Genomic DNA, 14,002 nt, shown 5'->3' with positions numbered 1-14,002 from the left:
ATGGGAAGTAGAAATCATAAGTTTGATTACATTAAATTAAAAAGGGATTGCACAAACAAAACCAATGTAACCAAAATCAGAGGGAAAGCAGTAAACTGAAAAAAATTATTTACAGCAAGTTTCTCTGATAAATGCCTCAAATTTATAAAAATAAGAACCATTCCCCAATTGATAAATGGTCAAAGGATTTGAATATGTGGTTTTCAGAAGAAGAAAATAAAACTATCAATAGTCACTTGAAAAAAATGCTCTTAATAACTATTGATTAAAGCTGACCTTACTTTTATATACTAGATACCTCATGGGTACAGCTTGGGTTTTGTTTGTTTCTGGGTTGTTGGTTTTTTTTTGGTTTGTTTGTTTGTTTGCTGGGACCATATTTTTAATCATAAAAGTATTTTGTTATTTTCTAGTTAAATGTAGAGATAGTTTTCAATATTTGTTTTTATAAGAATTCTAGTTTCAAATTTTTCTCCCTCCCTCTCTCCCCTCCCCCTTCCCCAAGACAGCAAGCAATCTGATATAGGTTATATATATATACAATCACATTAAACGTGTTTTTGTATTAGTGGGACCATGTTTTTACCTTTCTTCATATCACTTAGCACAATGCCCAGAACATAGCAGGTGCTTAATGACTATTTATTGATTGTGTTGCTAAATCTGAGTCCAGAACTCTCTCTCCTCATGAGCATAAATGATCTTACAACTTTGGGACTGGACAATGGCCTTGGAGTAATGCAATGCCTTCACTTTACAGAAGAGGAAATTGAGAACCAATTTAATTTAGTTAAAATTTAAATGGGTAGGTATAACCAGATTTCAAACTGTATGATAGAGTGGTAATTATCAAAACAATCTGTTAATGGTTAAAAAAATAGAGTGGAATAGGATAGGTATGAATTACACTATAATAAATGACCATAGTAATTTACTATTTGATAAACTTAAAGATCTAAGCTTTTTGAACAAAAACTTATTATTTGACAAAAACTGCTGGGAAACCTGGAAAACAGTATGCCAGAATCTAGGCATAGACAACAACTCATGCCATATACTAAGATAAGATAAAAATGAATACATGATTTGCACATAAAGGTTGATACCATAAGCAAATTAAGAGAGCATGGAAGAGTTTATCTTTCTGATTTATGGACGTGGAAAGAATTTAGGACTAAAGAAGATTTAGAGAACATAACAAAATGTAAAATAGATAAGTCGATTATATAAAATTTAAAAGTTTTTGCACAAATAAAACCAATGCAACAAAAGTTATAAAGAAAGCAGAAAACTGGGAAAGGATGTTTGCAACAAGTATCTCTGATAAAGGCCTCAGTTCTCAAATATATAGAGAACTGAGTAAAATTTATTAAAATACAAGTCATTCCTCAACTGATAAATAGTCAAAGGATATAAACAGGAAGTTTTAAACAAAGAAATAAAAGCTATCTCTAGTCATATGATAAAATGCTCTAAATCATTATTGATCAGAGAAGTGCAAATTAAAACAACTCTGAGGTATTACCTTATACCTATCAGAATGGCTAATAGGACAAAAAAGGAAAATATTGGATGTTGGAGGAGATATGAGAAAACTGGGACACTAATCCACTGTTGGTGGAGTTGCAAACTGATCCAACCATTCAGAAGAACAATTTGAAACTATGGCAAAGGGCTATAAAACTGAACATACCTTTTGATCTACTTCTATGTCTATGTCCCAAAGATGTCCAAAAAGGGAAAAGGACCTATTTGTACAAAAAAAATTTATAGAAGCTCTTTTTTGTGGTGGCTAAGATTTGGAAATCAAAGGGATGCCCATTAATTAGGGAATGGCTAAACAAGCTGTGGCATATGATTGTAATGGAATATTATTGTTCTATAAGAAATGACAAGCAAGATGACTGGGAAAAACCTGGATTTACATGAACTGATGTATAGTGAAGTGAACAGAACCAGGGGAATGTTGTACACAGAAACATCAATATTGTTCAAAGGAGTACTGTGAATGATTTAGCTATTTTCAGGCATACAATGATCCAAGACAATACTAAAGGACTAATGATGAAGCATGCTATCCACTTCCAGAGAAAGAATTAATATTTATTGAATACAGATTGAAGCATGCTATTTTCCACATTCTTTATTTTTTTCTTTTATTTTAGTCTTCTTATACAAAATGATTGACATGGAAATGTTTTATACAATTGTACATGTGTAACCTATATCTGATTGCTTACCTCCTTAGGGAAGGAGGGATAAAATTTGGAACTCAAAATTCTAAATAAAAATGTTTATTAAAAAAAAAACACCAAAAAGGAGTTAACTGGGTTGAAGAAAAGCTTTGAGGTTTAGCCTGCAATGGTAAACTGATTGATTCAGGAATGACCACATTCCTCAGGGCATGGGTGACTTTTGATTTTGGAAGGCTTTAATTGAATTCTACCTTCCTGATCCTCTTTTCACATTCTCAGGTCCCCATACACCCTTGACCAGGTGCCAAGACAGAGGAATGGACAAAGAGGAGTTGTAGCACTATTGAAGAAGAGTGGATTTTGCCCTGGCAAGGTAAGTCCCAGGCAGGGTCAGGTTCAGAATCTGATGCAGTGCCCTCTACACAGGAGCTCACTAGCTACTTGTTGGTTTGCTGCCTTAAGTCCAACAACAGGAGAATCATGGGATCTCAGAGATGAAGGGGGCATCAAAGTCTTTGAGTGCAGCCTATGTCCCCATAAAACCCTTCTACTGACTTCAAATTCCACTTCAGACAATAACTATCACCTAATCTCTGTCAAATAGCAAATCACTTATTCTCTCAGTTTTCTCACCTGTCAAATGGGAATAATAGTCCCTATCAGGTAGGGTTATCATGAGGATCAAATGCAATAAAGAAGTTAAAATATTCAACAAACCTTAGAGCCCTAGATAATTGTATTTATTGTTGACATTGGGACTTCTTCCCTCCAAGTCTCGGTGGATGGCTCTTGCTAAGGCTGAAACTTCATTGCCCCATTTGAAGTTTGCCTCCTGCTGAGATTTTCTGTATCTAATTGGTCTTCAGAATAGTTGGCATCCAGTTCATCTATTGTCTCTTCTAGTCCAACAGAATCTCCCATGGATTGTGCCCCACTAGCAAAGCCTTTGAAAACTAAGGATCAACCCCATGCCATGGTGAATTATAAGTGAATGACTTGGGTGGATAATTCTTAGAAATAGACAAATATTGAATGGCAAACTGTAGGAAATTAGGGTGGAATACTTTGAGGAAGAATGGCTTGTTTCATTCCCAGGGAGTGTTGAATGACACCAGGATTAAAGTGAAGTGTAGATCACCTTCACCAAACATGAAGTAAGTGATCATAACCCTTTTGGTCAACAATCAGTTTCATGAAAGGATAAAGCTTGTGAGGAGAAGGGCATTTCACTCTTGGAGAGAATGCCAAAGCCCATCCAGTCATCCAATCCAAGAGACATGGGAAAATTGAAAGGTAGTCTCACCTACAAATAGACCGACATCTCCCCCCATATGCCAAAAAACTCCAAGTATATATGTTACTTAGACATAAAAGATTACATCCCAAGAACATTAGAGTAGCAAAGAAAGGAATTGCCTTTCAGAAATATGGCTATAGAAAAAATTCATAAACAAATGAGTCATGGAAAGGATCACAAAGATAAAACGAGCCATTTTGATCGCATAATAAAAACATTTTTGAGCAAACAAAACCAATGTATTTAAAATGAGAAGGGAAACAATTATGTGGGGAAAATTCTTTGCATCAAGATAAAGGCCTTGTATTCAGGATATGGAAGGTACTGATAAGAATCATGATAAAAGTTAGATAGTTAAAGGGAAAAAATCAGGCTGTTTCTAAAGGAAGCAATCTATCCAAAAGCGTATGAAAAATGCTCCAAGTCTCTAGTAATTAGAGAAATGTAAACTAAAGTGACTCTGAATTTCTACTTCATACTCATTAGATTGGCAAAAATGACACAAAAGTAAAATGACAGATATTGGAATGCCTATAGGTAAATAGGTACATTAATACACTGTTGGTGGACTGGTAAATAGGTCTAACTACTCATCAGAGAAATTTGGAACTATTCCCAAAAGGCTATTAAACTATGCATATTTTTAACCCAGTGATACTTTGGTCAGGCCTATATCCCAAAGAAATTAAAGAAAGAGAAAAAGAGCCCCTGTGTGCAATAATATTTAAAGAAGCAATTTTTATCCTTGCAAATAACTGGAAATTAAGAGAGTGCCTGTCAACCATGGAATAACTAAACAATTATGGGATAACAATTAATCATTAAGCACCTATTATGTGTCAGGCACTGTGCTAAGCACTGGTGATTGTTGTACAGTCATTTTTCAGTCATGTCCAACTTTTTATGATCTCATGCAGGGTTTTCTTGGAAAAGATGCTGAAGTATTTTTCCATTTCCTTCTCTGGCCCATTTTACATATGAGGATATTGAATCAAACAGGGTTAAGTGACTTGCCCAGGGTAACACAGCTAGTAAGTGTCTGAGCCAGATTTAAATTCAGGAAGATGAGTCTTCCTGACTCCAGGCCCAGCACTCTACCCACTGTGCCACTTAGCTGCCCCTTAAGCACAGGTATATGAATGCACTATAATTTTGTGCTTTGAGAAATGATGAAATGAACAGTTTCAGAGAAAACTAGGGGAGACCTTTATGATCTTATGCAAAGTGGAGTAAGTAGGACCAGTAAAGTAATTTGTTCAACAACATTAAAAAGAAAAATAACTTTGAGAAACTTTAGAACTGACAAATAACAAATATAGAGGAGTGATGAGAGAGAGAGAGAGAGAGAGAGAGCATACCCTAAATGCAAAATTAGAAAACATTTTTTGCACATGGATAATGAAAGATTTTCCCCCTTGATTATGCATATTTGGGACAAGGATTTCCCCCCCCCCCAATGTTAAGGGGTGAGGTGGAAATGAGAGAAAAGAAATACTTGTTAGTTCAAAAAAGAAAGCAAAAACTTTTTTTTTTTTGCTGGGCGATGGGGGTTAAGTGACTTTCCCAGGGTCACACAGCTAGTAAGTGTCAAGTGTCTGAGTTCGGAATTGAATTCAGGTCTTCCTGAATCCAGGGCCAGTGCTTTATCCACTGCACCACCTATATGCCTCAAGAAAAGAAAACTTTAAAAGAGAGAGAGAAGACTTAGATCATGATAGCTGTCTCCAAGCATTTGAAGGAATCTCAAATGGAGAGGGATTTCATGGTTCTGTCTGCCCCTGACCGTAGAAATAGAAGTATTGGTTGGAAATTGCAGAAATGGAAACTTAGGCTTGATGTATGGAAAAATAATTTCAAATAATACATGCCCCCTGAAAATGGAATATTGGCAGCCTCCATGGGTGACAGGGTTCCCCTGACTGGAGGTCTTTAAACAAGGGCTGGAGGACCATATGCCAGATATGTCAGGGGAAGAATGTATTTTCCTGCTAGAGTTTAGGCTGGCTGGTCTCAACAGTGATGCGCTGATTCCTAGTTTCCATCACTTCAGGCCTGATTTCCTTCCCCTGCACCTCACCATCATTGAGGGTCAACTTTCAGTCACAGTTTCTTGATTTTCCATTTTTATTTTCCCTATTTTGGGGCTTTAACCCTCATTCTCTGGAATATTCCTAGAAGGCAGTAGAGGGATCTGGTTGCAGGGTCAGCAGGGACTGGGATAAACACTATTCTATTTGATGTTCTCTTGTCTTCAGTTCTTTCTGCCCCAGTGCCCAAAGGCCCACAGGCAGAAAAGCCTTCCAATTAAAACCCACTGTTTATATTCCAGACCACACACATGAGTCTGCTCTCCAGTTCTGCAGTCTTTGCTGTCGAGATGACTAGGCATGATATCCCAGAGCTCATGAATGCTGCCAATCTAGGCTATTTTGCAAGGTCGCTTTGTTTCCCCTAGGCAACCCTAGCATGATGCTGTTGGCAGCTCACTTGGGATCACCTCTCCTCTCTCCCCAAGGTCACTTTTTAAATTCTTTGTCAGTCAATTTAATGAAAGATAAGTAGCTTCTTCTGGAGAAGCCAAACAGTATTGGTTTCTGAAAGAGAGGAAATAGCAGCGCCTCCTATGCATGCATCAGATGCTCCTATCTTGCTTGTAAAAATGGGTAGCAATGAACTGGAGGGAAATCACAAAAATACAAGAAACAAATCACAAATTTGTATTTTAAAGTGTTAACAAATTAAACATATTTAATAGGAATTACATGCACATTTTAGATTATAATTATAAGGGCCTCCTTTCTGTCACATCCAGCAACACTGATCTAGATTTTAATGGAGAATTTCATAGTAGTCAGTCAGTCAACTAGTATTTATTAAGCAACTACTGTATGGCATCTGGGTGGCTCAAGGAATAGATCTCCCAGTCTGGAGTCAGCAAAATCTGAGTTAATTGAGCCTCAGACACTTCCTAGCTATGTGACCCTGGCCAAGACACTTAGCCCTGTTTGCCTCAGTTTCCTCATCTATAAAATGAGCTGGAGAATGAAATGGCCAACCGCTCCATTATGTTTGCCAAGAAAATCCCAAAGGGGGTCCAGAAGAGTCTGACACAAGTGTAAGAACTGAAAAACAGCAACAACAACAACAAGAACTGTGTCTCTTGCTATGCTAAATGATGGGGATCTAAAGAAAGGTAAAAGACAGTACCTGCTTTCAAGGAGTTCCTAGTGAGCAGAACTGTACAGTGGCGGAGGAAGTAGCTTTGGAGTCAAAGGACTTGGATTCAGGTCCTGGCTTTAATCTTTCAGTCTGTAAGATATTAAAAAAGTCATCCATCCTCTCAACATGTATCTATTGGAAAATGGCTCCAAAACACACACACACACACACACACACACACAGTGCACATACATAAGATATGTATATATACATATACATACATATTTGTGTGTTTGGGTGAATTTATATGTTGGATACCAAGCCCTTACCAAAGAAACTGTTTTTGAAAAAACAATTTCCTCATTCAACCACTTACTTTCTTATATTAGATGCATTAATATTGTCTTTGCAGAAGCTTTTCAATTTTACACTTCACTTTATGTAATCAAAAATGGCTTGTATTATCTTAGACCTTATAAGCACCCTCAGGTGCTTCTGCTTTTTGAATCAGAAGAGGAAAAATCTCCAATATACTCCATTTTTAAATGGATCAAAATCCCTGTCCTCTCTGCATGTACCACCCGTTGTTCTGGTTATTTTCCACTTCAGTGTCATCATGATTCCCCTTAGGAATGAGGCTTAGACTAACAATAGAGACCATATTCCACATTACATTCTAATTGGACACATGATTTTAAATGAAAGATTGCTCACTAAAAACTTTGTAAGAGAGATAGATCACAGGCAGGATTTGTGTTTATTAGCAAACAATAGAGATAATTACAAGACAATTATATAACATAAGTTTAATTACCTCCTACTTTGTGGAAGGCATAGTGCTGGAGGTAAAAAGAACAAAAAAGATAGTGCCTACCCTCAAGAAAAGGATAATGTCTTAAGGAACAAGTGTACACATAAATGTTATTTTGATTTGGGGGTTTGTTTGATCTAGGAGAAAAAGAAATGCAAGAAGGGCAGCTAGATTGCTAAGTGGATAAAGCACCGGCCCTGGATTCAGGAGGACCTGAGTTCGAATCCGCTGTCAGACAGTTGACACTTACTAGTTGTGTGACCCTGGGTAAGTCACTTAACCCTCACTGCCCTGCAAAAAAATTTGTAAGAAATAAATAGATGAATGGATGAATGAATGGATGGATGGATGGATGGATGGATGGATGGATGGATGGATGGATGAATGAATGAATGAATGAATGAATGAATGAATGAATGAATGAATGAAAAGTGGGTGAATCATAGACGGGGGAATGGGTAGGAAGGTGGCTGGGGAATGGCTGGGGAATTGGTGAAGGCTGGTGGTTATCCTGGAGACCCAGTATGGATGGGCAGGAGCCTTGGGGGAAAGGTGCCCGTGTGATCCCTACTGCACGTGGTTGGGGGGACGGGAAATGGGGAGGCTCTAGGTGTTCTCGGGCTTTTGGAGTGTGTGGACCTGAAGGGAAGAGGACCAGAAAAGCCTGGTGTCAGGGACTGGGGAGGGGAGCGTGGGGAGGAGTGGAGCCGCCCAGTTTCCCCCTGACAGCTACCAACTCTCCTCAAAAGAGAAAAGAGAGAAAGGGTCGAAAGAAATCACACAACAAGGAGGGCAGTTTGAAAACTCTATGTCGAATTTATTATACAGACTTAAAGAGCAAAGCAAGTTTCGTCGAATCGGGAGCTTCAGGTTGGTGTACAATTGGAAACGAAAGGATCTAGAGTTTCAAGTGAGATTCAAGTCAAAGAAAAGCAATGGCCCAAAGCCGTGAAACAAATACACACACAAGTTCTACAGAGGTGTGTGGTGGGCAAGGATCGCGGAGGGGAGAGGATTCTGGGAATCTAGTGGTTGGGGCAGAGTTTGGGGGTGCAGGGCTGGGGACAGCCTGCTGGCTAGGACTGCGGAGCCGGGGTGGGCTTGTGGTGCCAGGCATCTTCCTAATCTGTCGTCCATGGCCTGGAGGGTGTGTTGCGGTTGCTGGGGTCCCAGGCACCAGTGTGGGACGGAGTAGAGCTGCCCTGGTAAACGGGGGTCTGGGAGCCGTAGAGGGGGGTGAAGGAGCCTGAGCCGTAGCTGGGGGTTTTGGCCGAGGTGGAAGTCAGGCGTCCAGGGCTGGTGGTGCCAAGGGGGATGAGTCTCTCACGATGCACGGAAATGGTCTGGCAGGTTGAGTGGAGCTCCACGCGGGCAATGCATTCCATCACGACCTTCACGAACCCGATGTAGCCCTTGTAGGGCCCCTGACGGATGCGCACCGACTGTCCGATGAGACTGTCCTTGCCGCGATGGCCGCCGTGGCCGCGGCCCCAGTGGGAGTCCCGGTCCCCGCCCCGGTCCCGGCCACTGCCACGGTCCCGGCCACTGCCACTGTCCCGGCCACTGCCACTGCCACGGCTCAGCTCCCCGGCAGGGACTGTCTCTGATGCTCGCCTCCTGGGACCCTCGGGGCTACGGGGCCTGGGACTGGCGAGGTCAGGCTTCGGGCCTGGAGCCGGGCCCCCTACCAAGAGGCTCTGGCCGCAGCTAGACTGTGATGCCCCGGTGAGCAGAAGGTGGCGGGACTTGCAGACGAAGAGGCCCCCATTGTCCGTGAGCCTCTTGGAGTGGAGGAAGGCAGTCCCTCTGAAGAGGTGGAGGATCTTGGCCTCGAGTCCAGAGTGTGGGCCCTCAACGACCCTGACCGTGTCCTTGACGCGAATGCTGTTCTGCTGGCCGTCCAGAGCCACGACCAAGTGGTTTTCCTTCCTGGGGGTGACTGCTTGGCGGCGCACCGTGACCAGCTTGTCGTGCATGTTCAGGATCTGGAAAGCGTCTGCGTCCAGCCCGACGATGATGCCCACAGTGTCCCGGTGCAGCTGCACCAGCTGGCCCCAGCGGTGCTCGCCCCCAACGTCCAGCGTGGCTGACGTGTCCCGGCAGAGCTGCAAGTGTCTGGGAAGTAGCTTGATCTCTTCCCTGGTGTGGTCGGAGAAGATCAGCACAAAGTTGTCCTGGGTGCTCAGGACGAAGCCCGTGGTGCCGCGGAAGCGGCCCGCGATCACTTGCACGTGGTCTCCTGTCTCAAAGACCTTCTGCAGCTCCCAGGCGAACAGCTCCATCAGGTCGGTGAGCTGCTCGTGCTTGGGCAGCATGATGACCCGGGGCCCGTGCACGCTGACCACCCGGCCCCGCAGATTGAGGAGCTCCCCGCTGCTCACTTGCACGTTGTCTCCCGGCTTGAAGCTGTGCTCGGCGTCTGCGCTGTCCTCCACGAGCACCTGGACGTCTTGCAGGGCGTCGGGCCGCTCCTCAAACGTCTGCAGCTCCGAGAGCGTGGGCTTCACACCGTCTCTGACCAGGGCCGAGAGGGCGAAGGTCTTGAAGAGGAAGCCTTGGTGGCTGTAGCGGTTCCCCCTGAAGATGAGAAAGTCTCCATCTGCAGCCAGCTTTCCTCCGAGCGACCGAATCTTCTGAGCATCAAAGAGCTTCTGTGGGGGCCGGTTGAACCTCTTCCTCTTGGCGAAGTTGGCTTCCTGGTTGCTGGGGGCTGTGATGAGGCCGTAGTCGATGCGAGGAATCATCTTGACGGAGACAGTTGCTTGGCCCGGCTCGGCGAAAACCACCTGCGCGATGTCATCCTTGTAGAGGCCCGCCCTGACTCGCACCCAGCTCTTGGGCTGCAGGCTGCGGGCCTCCTTGACCTGCACCCTGAGCACGTCCGTCATCTCCTCGATGGGCACCATGCGCTGGCTCTGGCAGCCCTGGCGCAGGCTGGCCACGCCTTCGATGGCTTCCACCACGTGTCTGGGCTTGTAGGCCTCCACGTAGATGTAGCCCTTGAGGTATTCCGGAGCCACCACGGACTTGATCTGCAGCGGGCTGTCAGTGAACTGGGAGGCTATGAACTTCCGCATGAGGGTCAAGGCGGTGGCTTTTTCCTCCCCGAACTTGCACTTCACCATCCACAGTCTGGGATCCCGGATGCCAGGGAGCAGCCTCTGCTGGCTGATGTCCTCGGAGGGCTGCTCAGGGGCTCTGCGTTGGGCTTCCCGGAAAGGCACACTGGCGTACTTCTGCATGTAATAGTGGGCCAGCTCCTCCTCTCCCTGATCCCTCCAGGCATTCTGGAGGCGCCGGGCCTGGGAGAGGTCTTCCGCAGTGGTGGTGGCATGGAGGGCGCTGCGGCCGCCCAGCCCTTCTTTCTCCAGAAAGTCCTCCGCTCCCTCCTCCCATTCTTCTTCCTCTTCATAGTCAGCATCCTCCTCAGCTTCCTCTAAGATGAAACCCTGGCATCTGGCCTTCTTTCTTGGACCCTCCTCCTCCTCCTCTTCGTCGTCGTCGTCGTCGTCGTCGTTGTCGTCCTCCTCCTCCTCCTCCTCCTCCTCCTCTTCCTTTTCCTTCTCCACTTCCTCCCCGACTTCCTCAGACACCTCTTCATCTGATTCTGACTCCGAATGAGACCCCGACTCCTCGGACCCGGACCCGGACCCGGACCCGGACTTGGTCCCGGACTGCGAATTGGAGTTGCACTTGGAGGTGGACTCGGACTCGGACTCGGACTCGGACTCGGACTCGGACTCGGACTCGGACTCGGACCCGGACTCGGACCCGGACCCGGACCCGGACCCGGACCCGGACCCGGACCCGGACCCGGACTGCGAATTGGAGTTGCACTTGGAGGTGGACTCGGACTCGGACTCGGACTCGGACTCGGACTCGGACTGCGAATTGGAGTTGCACTTGGAGGTGGACTCGGACTCGGACTCGGACTCGGACTCGGACCCGGAGCGTGACTGCTCTGACTCTTCTGCCTCTCTGGCTGCTGCCGCTCCTTGGACCAGGGCCTCGTCCTTGGAGCTAGTTTCGGTGTCCCCTTCTTCAGCGAACCTGCGAGTGCCCCACAGGGACATCTTCGGGACAGTCTGCATGGGACTCATCGCCAGGCCTCTGCGGCTGCTCCTCTTGGGGCAGTTCCCGGCTTGAATCACTGGGGCTGAAGGATGGCCAGGCTCCTTCAGTCCCCTGCCTTATATGCTCCCTCGGGTCAGGTGTGAGCGCACTGAATTTACACCTCCAGAGGTGTGATGCGGCAGAGGGAGGGAGACAGGGAGGCGGCCCGGGCTGCACTGATTCTGGAAGGAAAAGCGAGTCTTTTGTCCTCTTCCAATGGAAGGAGAGCGATGCAAGGTGGAGCATGAGGTCTCTCCTTTCATGGTCATCAAAGCCGGGCTTAGCTAATATGGACCTTTTGTTTCCTCTAATATGGGAATCGTCTGGGCACGACTGCACACGTGCATATCCACGTGGGGCCTTCTCAACTAGGGGGTAGGGGAAGGACAGAGGGAGGGGCGAGAGGGTGCTGACAACATTTAAAGGAAAATGAATGTTAAAGGTGGTTTTTACACGTCATTGGAAAAAAATTAAAATACTGCAAAGAATGCAAGTCCCTGCGCTCAAGGAGCTTCCATTCCAAAGGACGAGACCACGTGGAAACAATCACGTACAAACCAAGGGAGTGAGACCGGGGAAGGTGGACATCATCTCCTCGGGAAGGTCGTGGCATGAAGGAAAATACTGCCAGGAACGCGGTTCTTCGTTTTCCTTCGATGGCTACACAAAAGTCAACCAATGGGCCAGCCCTTATTAAGCACCTACTCTGGATCAGGCACTGTGCTAAGTCCAAGGTAATCAGAGACAAAAAGAAAACAGTCCCCATCCCCTTTAAAGATAGCTTTTTGTGGATGTCTTCTGTCTCTCATATCATAGCCCAGCAGTGAGCCCCAGTATCTCCACCGCTCACCCCACCCCCAGAGACTTCCCATAGAACGATTTCCAATTTTTTAAGGAGGAACAAAAAATCAGCACGACTGGTGGTTGCATTGTAAAAGCTGGAGCCCTGGGGGCTGTGTATGTAAGCCCTGAGGACCTCTCACCTCCTACAACAAGAAGGGCTGGGTTGGGGCCCTCCTTCTCATCCCCACCACAGCCGGCTTGCTCTTCCTAATTTGGTCCCGTCCCCTTGTGATTGTGCGGTGCGTCATTCGCTCTCGTTAGGTTGTGGTGGTGGTTCTGTGTCTCCCCTTCTGCCGGTTCTGCCTCCCTCACTCTGCAGTAGTTAAGGTAGCTTCCCAGGCTTCTCGGCAATTATGACACAATTCATTTCCTACTTCACAGTAATATCCCATTACCTTCATGTGCCACCACTTGCTAAGCCGTTTCCCCAGTTGGTGGGCATCTTTGTTATCACCAAAAGTGCTTCTCTACATCATCTAGAATATGTGGGGCCTTTCCTCTTATCAGTGCCTTCCTGGGCACAATAAGCCCAGTAACGGAGTCTCCGCTACAAAGACTGTCTCTTTTGGTTACGTGATTTGTATGGCCCCGATTTGCTTTCATGGGAAGCTAGTTGGTACGGTGGATAGAGTGCCAAGCCTGGAGTCAGGAGAACCCAAGTTCAAATCTGGCCTCAGACACTTGCTAGCAGTGCAACCCAAGGCAAGTCACTTTCCTCATCTGTAAAAGGAGCTGAAGAAGTAAATGGTAACGCACGAAAACCCCAAAGGGGCATGTCACAAAGAGTCCGAACAAATGGCTTTCCCACGAAGCCTGTACCATGTTACTGCTTCAGCAGCTCTCAATCAGCATGGCTCTCATTCGACAGCCTGCCTCCAAAATGGATTCTGGCGGGACCATTGATGCCAATGTTGGGGGTGTAGAATTTTTATTTGCATTTCGCTCAATAGTAGTTATTTGGAACATTGTTTCTTATGAGTATGAGTCCTTTGCAGTTCTCTTGGCAGATATCCTTGGACCATTTATCCATTGATGAATGACTCGCATAGCCAATTCCCGCCCACCCCCGTGTGTGTGTGTGTGTGTGTGTGTGTGTGTGTGTGTGTGTGTGTGTGTGTGCGCGCGCGCGCGTGCGCCCATGAGCGAGCTGTAGTTTGGAGACCAAGCCTTGATAAAGACATTTGACTGGAAAAAAAGTTTTCCTCAGTCAAACACTTGCCTTCTTATGCTAGGTGCATTAATTTTGTCTGTGCAGAAGCTTTTCAATTGCATTTTCTGCTTCAATTCAAGTAATCAAAAATGACCAATTTGATGTTCGTCAGGCCCTTACCTGCTTGTCCCCTTGGAATGAGAAGAGCCAAAGCCTTCTCCAAATAGGCTCAAAATCCCTCTGAAGAGATTCATTTGCCACCTGCTGCTCTGCTTGATTTCTAGTCACTATCTTCATGATGCCCCTTTGGAACTGGGCTTAGAGTAACACCATACACCAGATTGCACACCACATTTTATTTTATTATATTTTATTTTTTGCGGGGCAATGGGGTTAAGTGACTTGCCCAAGGTCACACGGCTAGTTAAGTGTCA

The 14,002-nt window shown here is 45.4% G+C and overlaps 1 protein-coding gene across 1 annotated transcript; it reads right to left on the bottom strand.

Annotated features, from left to right (window-relative positions):
* Positions 1-8,538: 8,538 nt before the first annotated feature.
* On the bottom strand, positions 8,539-11,016 carry LOC122726458 (transcription elongation factor SPT5-like). Its single transcript, XM_043964170.1, is given in 2 exon segments — positions 8,539-8,989; positions 9,077-11,016. Coding segments are annotated over 2 exon segments (2,079 nt in total). The 5' UTR covers positions 10,705-11,016.
* Between the last annotated feature and the right edge of the window lie 2,986 nt (positions 11,017-14,002).

The sequence above is a fragment of the Dromiciops gliroides genome, chromosome 4 (genome assembly GCF_019393635.1).
Source record: "Dromiciops gliroides isolate mDroGli1 chromosome 4, mDroGli1.pri, whole genome shotgun sequence".
NCBI classification, from domain to species: Eukaryota; Metazoa; Chordata; class Mammalia; order Microbiotheria; family Microbiotheriidae; genus Dromiciops; species Dromiciops gliroides.
The sequence above is the reverse complement of the archived record's forward strand: the minus strand, read 5'-3'. Positions and strand labels throughout refer to the sequence as shown.